This window comes from Agelaius phoeniceus, chromosome 3 (assembly GCF_051311805.1).
Source record: "Agelaius phoeniceus isolate bAgePho1 chromosome 3, bAgePho1.hap1, whole genome shotgun sequence".
NCBI classification, from domain to species: Eukaryota; Metazoa; Chordata; class Aves; order Passeriformes; family Icteridae; genus Agelaius; species Agelaius phoeniceus.
Window position 1 is genome coordinate 77,075,675 of NC_135267.1, and position 17,529 is coordinate 77,093,203.

General features: G+C 40.1%; 1 protein-coding gene across 5 annotated transcripts in view; it reads left to right on the top strand.

Moving 5' to 3' along the window:
• Window positions 1-17,529, top strand: part of RPS6KA2 (ribosomal protein S6 kinase A2) — a 282,279-nt gene that overhangs the window by 211,687 nt on the left and 53,063 nt on the right. For 4 of the 5 annotated variants that reach the window (XM_054629033.2, XM_077175652.1, XM_077175653.1 and 1 more), the window contains 4 exons: window positions 7,771-7,808; window positions 8,530-8,672; window positions 15,211-15,281; window positions 16,108-16,196. In XM_054629033.2, coding sequence (XP_054485008.1) covers window positions 7,771-7,808; window positions 8,530-8,672; window positions 15,211-15,281; window positions 16,108-16,196 — 341 coding nt within the window. The remainder of the gene's footprint in view (window positions 1-7,770; window positions 7,809-8,529; window positions 8,673-15,210; window positions 15,282-16,107; window positions 16,197-17,529) is intronic. The other variant, XM_077175651.1, reaches the window with a different exon arrangement.

The following is a 17,529-nucleotide window of genomic DNA, read 5'->3' on the forward strand; positions in this document are numbered from 1 at the left end:
GAAACATAAATACTTGAACTTTTAGGTTGCTTCTGCTCCTTGTCACGCTACTAAATGAGAAGGTGCCAGGGGCTCTGCCTTCCTTCTTGTTTGTGAGACTCTACACGAGACCGTCACTTACAGCAGCGCGGCTTTCCTGTCACGCCGTCTTAGCCGGAGGCCAAATGTTTGGGCTGTGCTCCAGTATGATGGGACCTCTCTGTGCCTGGCCTTCAGTTTTGTGAATGATTTCAGTAAAGAATTCAGATCCCTGTGCCTTTAACTTCAGTGGCACCATTCACTGTGTGCAGCTTTAATCTGGCCTTCCCCCTGATGCACTGAAACCTCTCAAAGCAGCTCCACTTCCAGCTTATACAGAATATAGCATGGCACTGTTCAGTTTTACTGGAGCCATTCCTTAAAGTAAATTAGCATGTCTGAGAACTTGTGTGCCTGTTAACTCATGAGAGACATGAAAATCAGGACTTCTAAAACACTTGCATTAACTGTGCAAAATATATTCCAAAATATTTGTTCTCATACTTGCAGCTATTTTTCACTCATAATGTGGTCCTAATTTTCCTTTCTCTTTTTTATTTTTAACATATCAGTAGAGCAAATGACACTCTCAGTGCTGTCACTGGGAGTGACGTGATACTGTTTTTATTCTATGCCATTTGCTTGGTGCTTGGCTGGATTCTGCTGTGATGACTCAAATAAATCAGGCTGCAACATTCCAAAGTTCCTTTTTAATGTAATGGTCACCAGCATTTATAAAAGATAACCACTGAGGGCAGTCTTTTTGGTAATTGCTTACATTTTCAAAGTCTAACAGCACAGCAGCATTTTCCTTCTGTGACATCAAACTGAAAAATATGCAGCTCTTTCTTTAAATGGAGTGTTACTGCTCTCACTCTCACGGGCAAAACATGAGATCAAAAGTGATGGAAGGTGGACTTTTTGGGTGAGAAGTTGAAGGGAAGGAGACTGTTTGTCTCCATTGCAGTTCTGTGTGATTTAAATTCTAAATTCAATTTTATGTTTTGGTTAGAAAAATAGTAGTAGTAGTAGTAGTAGTAGTAGTAGTAGTAGTGTGTGAATTCAACAGATGTACATAGCGAGAGCTCTCAGGCTTTTGGGCTAGAGGACTTTTTTTAGTTTACCAAATTTTCCAGTCTTGCCCATTTATGCAGCCAAAACTGGAAACCAGAGTCTTTGGCAAATATGGGAAGTGATCCTACAATTTGACAACCGGAGAGAGAAGAGTACCCGTTAGTTCCTGATATGAAATGCAGGTAGGCAGTGGTGACACCCCAGCTGCCACAGGCTCTTGCATCAGCTGCCAGCAGCTCCTGGGCTTCAGTTCCATTCTGAATTGCTGTTTTATCCATTCAGCATCAACAAACATGTATACAATAGAATAACTCCAGGTGTAGGTTTCTGGTTTAAACTTTGATTCTAGTGATCATTCATTTGGATCGTGCACTGCTTTCCCCTCTGATCTTAGATGTGGCTGATTTTTGAGATAACACATGATGTGTGAATCTGCTGTTAGAAGGTATCCAGACATGAGCTTGGTTATTCAGATATGTCACAATACCATTACATTTTTAGGCATATGCTGTAATTTTTTACCTTAGAAGATGTTAGAAACTAAGGGTAAAATTAAGTGTATGTCAAAACTGTTCATTGTATTTGAGATACTGAGACCTGGATTCTTCTGAGTTCTCAGCAGGAAGTGTCACTTAGCATCTCAAAAAACATCTCTCTATGACTCCAGTTGCAAGGTGAGAGCACTTTATATTACTGCAGACCAAGCTGAAGTGCTTCAGTGAATAGAGAAATTGGAGCTCATCTAAGGAAGGAAGGCGTCACTGATTTGTCATTGTCACATAGAAACATGTTGAAAAGGTACAGATGGAATCCAGTTTTTCTATATTTTTGTCTGAGCTGAGACCAGCCATCCCCTTCACTGTACTTCTCTGCTAAAATCCCTCCCTGAGTGTTTCCAGTCTGCCAACTGAGACAAGATTTCTTTGGAAGGAAATAAAAAAGTATTCTCATGTAACTGGAGACCTATACTCAGAGAGATCGCTGTGTAAAGTTAAGGTGGGAGCCCTCACTCTTGCATTTTCTCACTGTTGTATATATGGTTTATGGCCTTTGATCTTCAGTTAAATGGATTAACTGTGATACAGTTTCATTTGGATGCAATTGACATAGTGTAAAATTAGCATACATGAATATTACTGTTGTATAGGAAAGGGAATGACCAAGGAATTCATTCCTGGAGATAAAGCAGTGCCTCTGATTGAAAACCATATCCTCTAAAAATAGCTCTGTAAGTGCAAAGCCTATGTGCAGTCACACCTAGGAGAGCAGAGCATGACAGCCTATGATTTCTCTGGAACTTTAGATTTACATTAAAGAAACAGATACAGCAGAATAAAACAATCATTCTCCAGGGGAAAAATGCTAAATTTTTTGAGTTACATCAGGGAAAGTATATCTTTCTAAATAAGATTATAAGATAAAATTAGGACCATCTCAGGATGTTCTCATCCTCCCCTTGCCCCCTTGCAGGATCAAGACCATAACAGGTGTGTTGCTAACCCAGACTTAAAGCAGCTGATGAAGACTCCATGCTCTGCACAGGAGGCCTCTTGGCAGTGCTCCAGCAGTTGTTCATCTAAAATGCTGCTCTTAATACCTAGTTTGAAATTTCTTCACTGCCCCTGCAGGCCAATGCTCCTTGGCCTATCCTCCTGGATGCCCCAGCCTGCTTGTTCTGCTCTCAGCAGCAGCCTCAGCGGGTTGTGAGAACATCTTTTTCCTTAGACCCTCTTCTGTACCCTAAACAATCCAGGTGCTGAACTCTTCTTCACTAGTCAGTCTTTACAGGGGTTCAGTCCTTCTCATTACTCCCCTTTGTTTTCCCTTGATTGCTTTCTCCTTTGAAGTGCAACGTGCAGAATCACACACACATCTGCAGCAGAGGCATTACCAGCATGATTACAGCACAAGGTTTGCTCTGTCAGATTCGCAGAACTAGAGATAAATTAATTAATTCATAATTTCCCAATTCTCTCTCTCTCTCCCTCTTTCTTTCCCTTTCTCCCCTTTATTAAAGATAGGCACTGCATTAGACCTTTCATTGTTCAATGCTTTTGCTGTTCTTTGGATGCTCCCAAAATAGCTGCTGATACGTTTGAGTCTGCTTGTCAGCTCTGTAAGTATGCTAAAATAAAGCTCATTGGAATCGTTTATGTTAAAAAAAAAAACAACTCAAACAAACAGAAAAAAACCGCTCTGTTAAAACCATTTGGAAGAAGTGAAACCACCCTCAGTACATTAAAATTTAAGGTTCACATTTTTTTTTGTTAAGATTCCCTGAGCAAAAATCCATGTTAACAATTCAAAGCTATGAGTTAATTTCAAGTGCAACTGGGAGTTGTCCTCAAGTCAGCTGTACTTACTTCAAAAAGACAAGTAATTGAGCTTTCTGGTTAAAGTCTTGTTTAGAACAAGCAGATGCTTCTCTTGAATTGTTGCAGACAAATTCTTCTCCTTGAGTTGTCTTGGTGATTTCAGTGGCATCCCTTGTGGGACAAGGTATTGTTCAGTCACACTGGAAGCCATTGAGTTCCTTAAATGATGAGGCATGTTTTTACTTAAGAACTGCACAATCAAGCTATAAAATATGGTGTATATATACCTTGGTATATATGGTAAATATACCAAAATAGGAAAATGGGAACTTATCATAAGGTAGTATATGATGCATATTTTATTTCTTATGCTGTGGTTTAAGGACATGGGTGACTTAGAAATAACTCTACCATCTGAAAATGGACAGACTGTTATTAATCTTTACCATTTCTCTTTTCAGGAACCTAGATGCACTTTGAGTTCTGGAATAGGGGCTTAGGTTAACAAGGAGAGATGTACATTTTAAGGCCCTCAGTTTTTTATGCAAGGGACAGTGTGGACACTATACTCTAAAAAAGCCAGACACCACTTTTTAATGCAGCATGTTGCCAACCATAACTACTGATTTATGAATGTAAGTGTCCTGTGTAGAGAGGGGAGACCTGAGAATCAGCAAGAGACAAAGGCTTATGGTGGAAAGCCTCCACTGATGTAAGCTGTCCCTTTTTGGCTTCATGGTGTCAACACAGCTACAGCACAGAGGAATTTGCATTCAGCAGGGTGAGATAGCATGGGGGTCATGTGAACCCTGAAATGTCACAAAACACAATTTGTGAGAATCTTCATGTCTTTAGTAGGTATTTGACTGCTTCATCTGGTACTTTCATAACAAAATGAAATAAAACACTCTTGATAAAGTCTCAGGTTTTATCTCCCACCTGAAAATTTAGCTACAGTTTCTGATTAACATAAAGTGTGGGTTGAATCTTCTGCAAAACTGCTCTCCCTTAGAAAGAAACTTATATCATCAAAAAAAAAATCCAAAACCAAAAAAAAAAAAAAAAGAAAAAAAAAAGAAAAAACCAAACCAAACGCCAACCAAATGAAAAAAAAAAACAACCAACCCCAGAGTTCCAGCTTTATTAGGTTTGGCAGAACATTGCATTGATTTGGGGATGTTGGAGCTCAAAGTAAAGCCCAGAAGACATGACTCAAAACCAAAAATAAAGAGAGCAAGAGAGAAATGGGAGAGAATTGTTCAAGCCTTACAACATGATATAAAACAATGCCAACAACCCATAACAAAAGCTTTTTCCCCTGTGTTAAAGCTGCAGCAGAAGAGTTGATAAGGAGTTTGCAGTCCTAGCTCTGCTAAGAGACTTCTCTTGTAATTCAGACTGTGTCATTCCTCTACTACAAATTTAGCTGCCCCAGCCTCTAGCATGGAGATTTCCAGCCTTTATCTTCTCAAGGCATACTTTTAAACCAAATTCAGTGAACGTAGTTCGAATGTTTGTGGGATGGTCCTGATGCTAAAGTGTTCAATTGTAGAATAATGGAATATCCCCAAGACAATCCCAAGGATCACACCCTGTGTCTGAGAGCATTGTCCAAACACTCCTTGAACTCTGTCAGGCTGGTGCTGTGATCACTTCCCTGGGGAGCTGTTCCAGTGCCCAACCACCCTCTGGGTGAAGAACCTTTTCCTGATATCCAACCTCAACCTTCCCTGACACAGCTTCAGGCCATTCCCTCATGTCCTGTCACTGGTCACCACAGAGAAGAGATCAGTGTCTGTCCCCCCTCTTCCCATTTTGAGAAACCTCTGGACTGTGATGAGGTGTCCCCTCAGTCTCCCCCTCTCTTAGGACACCCTTATTTTGTGACTTTTTTTTGTTCCAAGCCTTTGTGTGGTTCACTTATTTATGGTGTTGGCATATTTTTCACCTAATAACTGTTATTACTGCTTTGAAGAGAAGGTTTACAATGACAGTATCCTGTAAAAGCACTCAGATATTAGACTGAAAGAATAAAATTTAAAAAAAACCTCCTAGCTGAAGTTTATCATTCACTATGATTGTAACCTAGCTTAGCATTTAAAAGTAGTCAACTTTTTATGGTTTTTATAATTTCAAAACATTAATTTAGATGAAAGATTATTCTCAAGTCTGAATCATATAAAGAACTACTGGCTGGTTTTCCCCTTCCATAGAATAATACTATCTTATTTCAGATTAGTTTGTTCTGCAAATCATAGCTAAAGTAATTGTGATTGTCACAATAGAATGTCTGCTATGGATATTGTGGGATAAAAAGGAATTGTAAGGTGACAAAGATAAAAAGAGTACAGAGTATGATCAGATAATTAGTTTGCTTCTACTGTCACAGGAAAACTATTTGTCTGTTGTTGCAATTTGCATTCTTAGAAGCAGGTACTTTGTTCTATTCTTCTTAATTTCACTCTGTGATAATTCAGTGCAACAGTTGCCCTTTTTTCCCCTCACTATTAGCATATTGTTTTCTTTTTACGTGGAATATAATCTTTGGTTAGTAGCTGTAGCATTATTTGTGCTGCCAGATGGCAAATGCGGAGGCACCCAGATGTCCAGAGGGTGCTGCCAGAGGCCACAGAGGAAGCTGCCAGCAGCCAAGGCCATGGTAGAAGGGTGGTTAGGGAACATGAGATGGAGGAAGGAACTGTAGATCACAGTTTAGAGGTTATGGGATACACATCCATTGGAAGCCAGGATCTATTCATTTTGCTGCTCAAGCAAGCAGTGTGAGAAAGAGCTGCTGTATGTCTCTGACTCAACCTCAGGCAGTATTATCAGTCTGAAAGCTCTGCCAGTGTTGCCTCTATCCCTTTAATGAGGGTAAGGCATGAGCCCTTTTACCAGGGCAAAGTATGGGGAGCACACGTCGTGTGCATACCAAAGCCGTGTGGGTTTTCAATAGGAAATTATGAAATGTAAAACCCATTAAATGTAAAATCAATGCTTCTGGGGAAATTCCCTTTGAATTGCATAGTTATTCACAAGGGCTTCCTGGGCATGGGGCAAAATTTTGGGTGATTTCTGTGAGCTCTATTCCCCCCTCTATTTTTCCAAATCCGGGTCTGGGGAGTTCACACATTCATGCTCACTTTCACACTGGCAGGTGTTTTATTCTATTCTCTTCTGAAGCACAAGTTTAGGGGTTGCAGTCACAAAAGTACATTTAAACATGCCTGCTATAGACTAGTACTTGAAAATTATGCATTCAAGGAAAATGTGGAGAAAGAATAAAGGTAAGATGCTTTTATTGAGAAGAAAAGGCTTTAATTATTTGACTTGTGGTACTGACTTAGTTGCTGGCCTTTGATGACTTGCACAACAGATTTTTCTAAACATGTAAATGACAGAAGAGCATCTTTTTTCAATTATGTTTCAGTTCAGACACAACTTTTCACAAAAAGTATAGCCAATTATATTTAGTTCACTTCTATCATATTTTCTTCCTGAATAATTATAACAAATTGATTCTCTAAGAGAAGGGGAATATAAAAATAGCTGGTATCGTGGTAGATCAGTTTAAAAAGAGAAATATACTGAGTTTAACTAGGACTCAGAAAGAAAAGACCAGAAGAAAGACCACCTTCATTAGTATGTCAGTTTTTATTTACCAAAATCATTATTTTTTAAATTCAGTGTTCCTTCTTGTTTCCACAAAAACTAGCATTGCTTTTTTGTGATCTAAAGAAATGTTTTAGTGCCTTTGTGAGAAAAAAATATGTTGGCAGGTGGCAAATGTGAGAACACTTGAATTTGGCTTCCAGGCTGAATTTTCAGATTTTCATCTGTGCTCTGGACAGAAAAAGAAGGCAGAGCCTGAGATCCGTGCAGTTAGGCTGTGACTAGTCACTGTGCTCTACGATGACTTTTATTACTTCAGCATGAACCTTTGGACTTAATTTTATGTCGAGTGAGTCCAAACCTTGATTATTTGTGTGATTGCCTTTTCTTATGACAAGAACAGGAAATGTGTAGCTCCTTCTCCTGCTGGAAGCATAAACCCTGCAGCTGCTGTCTTTGAGCACCCTGTTCTTCCTGAGCTCTGTTTACATGCCCACCTTGAACATCCTGTGGAGGACAGAGGAGGCTCCTCATGGAACTGCCTCAGGCTGTGCATGCTTCAACATGAGATTAAAAATATATTTGAGGTTCATTTTTCTTTCTGGAGCCACAGAATCCACTAAGGTTTTGTGTACATAAGTATTTGAATCTTGCGATGTTTCCTTACCTGACTTAAACATCTTTAATTCATGTTTTTTAACTGCACTTTGTGCCTGGCTAATGAATGAATCTTTCTTTTTTTGCTTTATAGCATTCTTCTTGATGAAGAGGGTCACATTAAGATAACAGGTATGTGAGAAACAGAAAACTTCACGCCTATAAGCTGATTTTTTTTCCTGCACTATCTTGCATGCATCCTGGTCTTTGGTTGAAAGGAGATTACTTACAAAAACTAGAAGCCAGAAGAGTTTCAGTGTTGAGCTTCTCTGTCAATTTGTCAGCCCCCCTGCTGCACAGCACATAGAGAACATAGCCTTTTCTTGGTAAAATTGTGCTCTTGACTGATGTGAAGCAGGCAGGTTTTGCTGCTTACCACTGTGGATAGAAGGATGCTTCTAATATGACTATTTAATCTAGGCAGAGGATGGCTGGAAAGACATCCCTTTCCCACTCTAGAGGCACTTTCTAGCCAACCTTTTCACTGGTGTAATCTGGGATTATTATTCCTAATACTTTGGAATATAGCTGCACAGGAATTCTCACTAGCATTGCCTTCACCAAACCTGAGCACTATATATCTGCTTATTTGAACTCCCTTCTGCCCTGAGCCAGAACCTCATTCTGCACAGGGAAAATGAGATTCCTGTTCTTAGGTTGTATTAACAAGTGCCAGGCACTCCACCTAGGCAGGGCTCCAGCACCCTCGTGCCTGTGGCCTCTTTCTGCACAGGGACAGGAGGGCACTTCCCCAACTGGTTGGCGTGTTTTGTTCAAACAATTTAAGACAGCAAAAGCATAAATAATAACTTTTAGAGAGCTGACAAACCCTGCTCTGCTTCAATTTGTGTAGATTTTGGTCTGAGCAAAGAAGCCATTGACCACGACAAGCGCGCGTACTCGTTCTGCGGGACGATTGAGTACATGGCCCCCGAGGTGGTGAACCGGCGCGGGCACACGCAGAGTGCCGACTGGTGGTCCTTTGGCGTGCTCATGGTAAGGCACAAACTCTGCTCATCTGCTTCAGGGGTGGCTGGGGGAGGCATCAGATCCCTCTGATAAAAATTGCAGTGTCAGGGAGGTTTTTCAGAGAGGTTTCGTATCACTGTAGGACGCGAAACGACACGACGCGGACTCGCTGCTCTTCCCAAGGTAACAAGGGACCTTTATTTTTCTGACTCCAGCATTTATACATTTCCAAAAGTGACAGTGGATTATAGGGTGAAAGTGCCACCTCTCCAGTGACAGTGGACAAACCACCATTCTCTTCTATAAAAGAATGCAAAATAAGTTATTTACATAAAGTGTATGAGAAAGTTCATTAGAAGAATATAAACATCAGAAGGCTTAGAAAATCTTAAAAAATCAGGGCAACAGTATTGCACTCTCCTCAAGCCAGCCTTTTAAAATGACGTGTTCAGATGTTAACCTGCCTCCCCCACCCTGCACCCCTCCAGCCTCTTCAGTCTGTGTGCTATTGTTGCAGAGGCAGATGAAAAGATCTAGAAGTTGGTTTGTGACACTGTGATTTTTTTTCAAAGCTGTATGAACCCTGTTTTGGAAGCATTGTTTTATCAAACATAGTGCTGTCCCTTGTGCCCAGACACCTGCTCCTCTCACAGGGCTATGTTTGGATAACAGAGCTGGTGCTGCTCTCTCCTGAGGTGTGCAGGCTGCAGATCCACCCTGTGCTCTGGGCATGGCCATCCCCAGCCAGCTGTGGCTCACAGGGCACCTCACCATGTTTGTCACAGCAGAACCAGGGCAGAGTCACAAATTAGCATAGCAATGTGCTCTTCCAATACTGCACCATTTTCTGTGGTTTGGAGGCTTGTTTTGGTAGTTATATATTGCACTACATACCAAAATCCAGAGAATATGTTTAAATTTTGTTTACCTGAAGTGGACTACTGATGCCACCAGAGGAAGCATAGGAATAAATGTGAAAAACAGTGAAAATTTGGGTTGGGGAGGGTGTACATCACTGATCTAGCAGGTTGGCAGCAGTTAATCTACATAAATATTGTAATTTATTGCCTGAATTACAAAAGGAGTGGAATATCCTTATCTCCTGTGGCCACAAATCCTTTTGGGGATACTCAGCACTCTTAAACCATGTACATTTATTCACAAAAATCAATAGGGTATGTCTCACAGAATAAATCTATCCCTACCCTTTAACTTTTTTATTATATATTTATTTTTGGTGAATAGCTGAGTCTTCTCACTCTTTGTCTCCCATTAAAAGATGGTGCATATGGTATATAGATTGTTCTTCTTTCGCCAGTTAATAAACTCTTAATAAACTGGACTCTTCCTCCCTGGGTTTTGCTAGGCTTTCTTTCTTTCTTTTTTCCTTTCCATTCCTCTTTTCAACTCTCCCCTAAGGATTCAGCAGATTAGAATCCCTATAAAAGGAGATGAATTAAAGAAAGTAAAACCCTTTTAACTCCAAGGTAATGTTTTAAGCCTTTAAGTGTTACCAGACATCTTAGAGAAAAATATGTCAATCAGTTCAACCTTTTTTCCTTTTCAACATTTATCTGGTTGGGACCAAAAAAAGTTTATTTCCACACACTGAACAGCTGGGAGGATTTTCTGATTCTGTCTTTCCTTCTGCTCTTTTCTCCTTGTTTTCCTTGTTCTGTCACACGTATGTTCTATTATGGGAGCTTTTTTTTGGTCAGTCTGAAAAACTGAAGATAATTAAATCGTATTCAAATTATTTATTACCATTTCTTCCTAAGCATTTTGCAGAATGATTTAAAATAGATGAAGAAAATACATCTGTTGATGAAATATGCATAGATTCAAAAGAAGTGTATGTGATAGTGTAATTTTCATGTCTAAAATTCTTATCAAAAAAGGGAACGTATTATGCCTATAGTTATAGTATGGCCTGTATCTTCTTCATCACCAGAGCCAGCAAATACTCTCTTTTCTGTTCTGTTCTGTGAAGAGGGATTGCTGCTTCTCTTGCCAACCCCCATTGACCAGGGCACAGACCAGAGTCAAACTGAATGATCCTTGCACACTCCTTAAATGTGGCATGTTGTGATTAGTAATACCAAAACAAACTTGTCTGAAAATGACTAAGTTCTGGTCTTATTTATTAATTGTGTTATTAATTATTTTGTGAATTACTATTCACCAGGATTTTTACCGTCAATAACAGTAAAACTTCATTTACTGCTAGCTAGGTCTTTCACACAGGCCACACAACTGAATCTGTTACCTGCTCTGTTTGTTTGCTGCTCAGTTTATTTGAGTTGTTTTATGGTAGCTTACTGTATGCCAGCAGGTGTAGTTACACAAATCTTAAAATTTGCCCCTTCCAGCATTCCCAAGGACAGTCCCTGCTACGCATTAAGTAAGAGGTGATGACTGCTGAAACACTTCTGTGATTTCTGCTGGTGAATTTATGTGGTTTATCATAACCAGACAGTTTTTCTTTTCTGCCTTTCTGTATCTTGCTCACTGCACTGGAGGTTTTGGATAGGATATACTCTGCAAAAGCTTTGCATCAAGAGATCTTCATGTACAAGGGTTTGGCCTACATTGTTAAAAAGTTGAATGTGTAACTAATACCTTTTCAGCTCCACTGCAAGTCTTGATGCCCACACTGCCATCTCTGAAGCCCAGATAAACTGGTCTGCGTGATCTAACATGTTAAAACCTCTTAGAAGGGCTCACAAAGCAGTACTTTTGTAGTTCATCCTACCAGCTGATTTACAAGGTCACAGACCTTAGGAAAGTTGTATCTCTTTCACTTCAGGAAAAAACCGCTCTACACCTTTGAGAGTCATGTGAGCAGAGAGGGCAATATAATTAGAGAAATGGCTGTGATGACTTGGTAGCAGTCCCAAACCAGAAAAAATGTGTTCATACGTGTTAGCAAGTAATTAAGTCTTCACAAGAAAAGAAAATGTCCCTTTGGTATCCAAAATATTCAGTTCTGCACTAATTTTGTAGTAACTATATTATGACATTGGACAAATCAATGCAAGACATCAAAGTATCAATCTTCTTTTACAAAATCCCATTATTACAGTTTTTTTTATTCCCAGTGCAAGAGATGGTGTTCATGAAAATTATTTTGCATGTTTAAGCTCATTGCTATGTTAAGGGGTTCAACCCTAATTCATTATGTTTCCACACACAGAGATAATGAAAAATATTCAATGCATTTTGCAAGTATTAAACTGAGTGCTTGAGCAGTTCTCAGATACCTGGAAAATGACTGGAAGTGTTGAGAGGACAACCTGACCATTCTGATGAGAGTGTCTCGCTCTGTTTTCCAAAATGGAATGGTTTCAAGTTTCTTTGTAACTCTGAGTTTTATCTTGTGCTCACCATACTTCAGAAGACTTGGGCTGAAGTAGTTTGCACAACCTGCTCTCCTTCCATCCATTAGGAAGATTCCTGTGGTCGTTACTCAGGCTGAGGATTTTTTTCTCACTCATTATCTTCTCCAATAACCTTCCTGGGTCACTTCTTGAATCCTGAATTTCCCTAGGAAATGTGGCATTCTTTTCCAAGGTCTTCCCACTTGTATATCTTCTGGGAGGTGCTCATGCTTTGCCTACCAAAATTGGAGACTACCCTGAAAAATAGAGAAATGGAGCACTGCATAGTATATTGAGATCTCAGCAGGGATTATGTGACTTCAGAGGCCCATTAAGCCTAATTCTGTGGTTCTCTAAATAGGCATCTGAACTGGAAAAAAGAATATTTGCCTTTCTTGCACATGCTTTGGTACAGGAAGGAAGTCGAGGTTGGAGGGAGGTACAGCCTTCAGAAGTCTAACAGAAGATGGCTCTCTGAAAACACCTGGGAAGTGAATTGGTGGGAAGGAAGGAGTAAACAGATGGTTTCCACAGATTGGGAAGTAGGGAAAATGAAAATTGAGCCCCCCCAGCAAAACTATAGGGACTGCTTTAATGGACAAAAATACTGCAGAGTTCATTCATCCCTAGTCTCAGCTTCTTGTCAACCTTCTGTGACCCCCTCTGTATTTGTGTGCATGAGTGTGAGCAGCATGGTCTCACTTCTGTTTTCATTTCCAGGTTTAGCAAGATTTTGACTTTTTGGAAAAATCAGGAGGAAGACAGGTCACTGTGCAGTGAAATGATAGTTTTAACTGAGGAAATGAACAATTTCAATCTTTTTTCAGTCTTGTTCTTTCATTTTGAACCTTCAACAGATTTAGTCGGGACTGCAATTGAGAAACTAATGCTTTCTTCCAGATGCTGCTTAGCTAAGTTCATTAAAGCAAAAAGCTCTGGTACACCTAATTTACATGGTTGCCTTTCACTTTAAATATTGATGTTAACTGCATTTCTTCTGAACCTGAATTAATCTCAGCATGAGGCCTGCACAACTGGAGACGTGGTAACGAAGTGCTGGCCATTACAGCAGCACAGTGAATGCTTCCTGCAGCCTCCATAGCTGTCATTTCCTCTGCTCCCTCCTGCAACTTACGTTTCTTCCAGATTCCTTCCTTCTTGTTTCCATCCCTTGCAGCCATGGTGCATTTGCAGGTATTCCTGGGATATTGGGGTGGGTGGGAACTACAGTCATTTCCCACATAGTCACAGACCAAGGTGTTGCTTGTATCTGTATCATTTGCACCAGCAGTGTCAAGCCCATTTATGCCAGCATAAACGAGACATAGCAGTCATTGTTGGTGCCACTAAATTAGATTTATTATAGTAACATGGTGATGTGAGCAAGTGTAAGTGAACATGAGGTACTTACCGTGAGCATCAACGCTCTAGGAATCATGAGGAGGGTTTTGTACAATCTGTACCATTTCTGCTGCTGCCCTGGGAAGCAATGTTCTCTGCCCTTCATTCCCAGTCCCATTTTATCAGGACTAGGCTGTAATAGGACAGAATTACTTTGAAAATGGTATTTAAGCTCCAGTGTCATCTAGGCAGGTTTAAAAATTCACCCCCATTATGTTTCTTTGTAGAAAACGAGCTGCTTTCCTCCAGGTCTTCCAGTAAGGTCTTTTCTTGCCTCTCCTAACCCAAGCAGAAGTTAATGCATTTGTTTTTCTAAATCTTGTTTGTATTTGGCAGCCATATAAATTTGTTTAAAGTGGTTTTATTTATGTTTCTACTATGCATTTTAGTGCCTTGAGGTAATTTGTTACTAATGAAAATTAATCCTTCAATTAACTATATTCAGTTAGTTATCTGGCTTCTAAACATCTCCTCTGCCCTTCTCCCAAAATTAGCATAGCAGGTTCACCATTAGTTTTCTTCTTTTTTCTATATTTTTCTTCTGGTATAGCTGTATTTAATCTGGGCAAGAGGAAGGGTCAGGCTGTGGGGCAGTCTGACACAAGTTTTGGTAATGAAAGAATCTTTCTTAGCACAAATGTGCTTTCTGGGAGCCCTGTGGTTTCTTGTGAGATAAGGTACAAAAAGTATGTAAAGCTTGAAGAATCTTTCCTGCCTTAGCAGGTGTTTACTTATAGCAATGAGTATTAATTAATAGATTAATTAATTACACTAATTAATTAGCTTACTATAGCAGAAGAGATTCAAAGCCTGAGTGACAGACGCAAACAAGTAACAGTTCACCTTACCCTCAATGGGCACAATTTTCCTTTGTGTCCAAGCTGAATTATGTTCTTGGTGTCATTATGTTTGGTGATGCACAGCCTTCAGCCTCCCTTAGTCAGAGCAAGCAGCTGCCACTCCATGAAACCCCATGGTGAGAGCTGTGTGAAAGACCTGCTGTTGAATCCAAGTTAGGCAAGCTTCTTCAGCTGGGGTTCATTCTTTTTTTTCACTTCTTACAGATGTGAAATTCCTGTCAAATTTACTGAAAGTGCTAATCTGTCTCCAAGGAACCATAACTGATTGATGTTTCAACACTTGACTTAGGCAAATAATTGATGATGACTGTTGAGTTTTGCTTTGAGATTTGGGTTCAGTTATATGTGATACTTTTGAGATTCATCACTGAGTACAGCCAGAGGAACCAAAGCAGGAGAGAAAAGTCACACTCAAAAGCCTTGAGAATGTGGGGTTTAGTCTTGTTTCTCCTGCAAAATATCGGAGAGGTATCTCTAAGTGTTGCAAATACACAATCAGAGAGGTGGTTTGACACAGCATGAAAAGGTGGGGAGTGGCATATCAAGTCCATTTTCTTTGCATGGTAGACTATGCCAAACACCTAAGAAGAGCCATATCCATGCAGGATAAGGGTCCTTCCAAACAAATACCTCATTGCCAGCATTGATCATAAAACAACAGGTGCTGGAGGAAGTACCATATGTGATACTTCTTCCCAAACATACCAAAACTTGACAACAACAACAATCTGTGTAAACAGTTCGTAACACATCTCTGGAATGGAAGAGTCATCCAGACTTGCTGTGCCATTTTTTTGTGTGCACAGGTTGTTGGATCATTTCTTTTCCTCTAGTTTTCAGTTGTGTTGGAAGTAGAAGATGGATGTGGTCAGCTATGCAGACCATCCCCATGCACATTTGATTTACCATTTTGTTGCTACTCCACAGTTTGAGATGCTGACGGGATCATTACCCTTCCAGGGAAAAGACAGAAAGGAGACAATGGCACTCATTCTCAAGTGAGTATCAAAACTGCTTTCATTCTTCTAACTGTGAGTTAACTCTACCCTCTGGAGACTCCATAGGGCCCAAGTATTTGATGAGTAGAGAATAATTATGGGTGTAATGAACTTTCCAAAGCCTTCCAAGGTGTGAATTTAGTAAGACATGCAAAGCTGATGCCTGTGTTTAAAATTGCCTTCAGAATAAACAATAGGAAGTGAATTACTGAGAGGGCCTACAAAACAAATTTATCTAACATTTTGTGACAATCTCAGTATCCATGAAATGTGGGAAAGTCAGATTTCTGCAGGACATCCTATATTTTGTTGTTGCCAAGTTTCAGATCTTTTCCTTTGCAATGTCCCAGTCATTTAATGCTAATTGCAGACAAAAGTATCTGAAGCTCAGCTTTGCTCACTAGTGCATTTTTTAATGTAGTGGTGAATGGCCAAGACAAAAGTTTTGTTCTCTTTAAACAGCATGCAGTTGAGTATACATTTTTTTCCATTAAGTTTGATTGTTTAAATTCCTCTTGATTCCCTAATTTATTCTAGCAAACTAAAAAAGTGAAAAATTCGGTGGGAAAATTACCTATTTAGGTTGCCAAAGTTAAATGAGATTCATTAGAGCTGCTCTACCTCTAGTGATGTCAGTGGTAAAACCTTCCTTAAGATCAGCACAATAAGATCAGCTTCTCATTCTGCACTGTGCTCAGGTCGCCTTTGGTCACAGATTTCACGTGTCTGCCCATCCTGATTGCTACAGTTCAGCTGTTTCCGCCACAGTGGGATGGAAAAAAAGCTTGAAAAATCTATTTTCTTTTCAAGTGTTGTGTTCTTTCAGGGCCAAGCTGGGAATGCCACAGTTTTTGAGCATAGAAGCCCAGAGCCTGCTGCGAGCCCTCTTCAAAAGGAACCCCTCCAACAGATTAGGTACGTGTGGTTTGGTCAGCACATTCCTTATGTGCTCCCTGCCTTGTCAGGGGGTGAGTTGTACCTCTCAGCTCATCTTTTCCAGTGGTTATCCTCTTCATTACATGGCATTTTGGCATTCCTTCCCCAGAGCACAGTGAGCCTTCAGCATCACTAGAGAAATGTGTAAGGAGTACAGGCAAAGCCTTAAAATCCAAAACATGATATTAACTTGTGTTTCACTTTTTTAGTAAAGAGGGTGAGTGAACTGCCAGCTTTTATGAATGATTTAAGGTATCTGCTGTGTATCATAATACAGGGAACTGAGAAACAAGTGTGGTTTGAAACCTTATAATTTAGCTACAAATCTCAGGTTTCATCTCTCCCATTCCCAAATGCATTTCAATCCTGTCTTGCTCTGTTAGCTAGGGGAAGTCTTGCAGTAGACTTTATTCTTTATTACCCAGATAGAGCATCTCCTTTTTACTGATGTTGATGCCTTGAAGTGGCTACCATGAACAGAGGCTAGACAGAGTTAAGAGAATAAAGTGGGTATTTATTAAAGGTCTTTAATAGATACACCTTGGGCAGTGCAAAAGCCGTGCAGAGGCTACACCCAAGATGGACAATGGTCATGAGTTTTTTCAGACAGTATAAGTTTGGTCTATTTGCATATCAGGGGTTAATTCTCCAATTACAGCTTCATGTAATGAAGCCATATTCCCCCAGCTCACTCCCCACAATCCGCTTTTGTTTATGCTTTTTGGGGCCTGAGGCTGTGCTGTGTCCTTGGACCTGTGCACTAATGCAGTATGGGATTTGAAAGATATAAAAGCTAAAATCTTAAGGAATCAATGTTTCTTCACCCTTTGTTAATAATCCTGTTTAGATTGTGATAAACAAAACATATATATTGTATATATATCTTATGTCATCTGTACCTTTGTTTGTGGGTTTTATTAATAAATTAATTGCATTTGATGAGGTCATGAGCAATGCCTATGGCATGACTGCCACTGCGGGTTTTGTCATTGTCCCCCATAGGCATGTGGGGACAGCCCACTCAAGCCCAGGGCTGGTGGCAGTGGGGAGCCAGTCCTGCAGCTTGTCACTGTGGCCCGTCTCCTGCCAGGGGGGATCCCATGTGGCCCAAGAGGGAATGCCTTCCCATTTGTTTTACCCCTTGATCAAAATGGTAGCTTGTATTCTGATGTGCTGCCAACACAAGAGTAGAAAAACACATTTTCTCAGCAGGTTTTAATTGCTCTCAAGAAATTTGTTTTACACTGGAAAAAATAGAGTATTGAGATTTCTAGGTTTAATCTCTCTTCAAAAAATTAGGTGCTGCACTAAA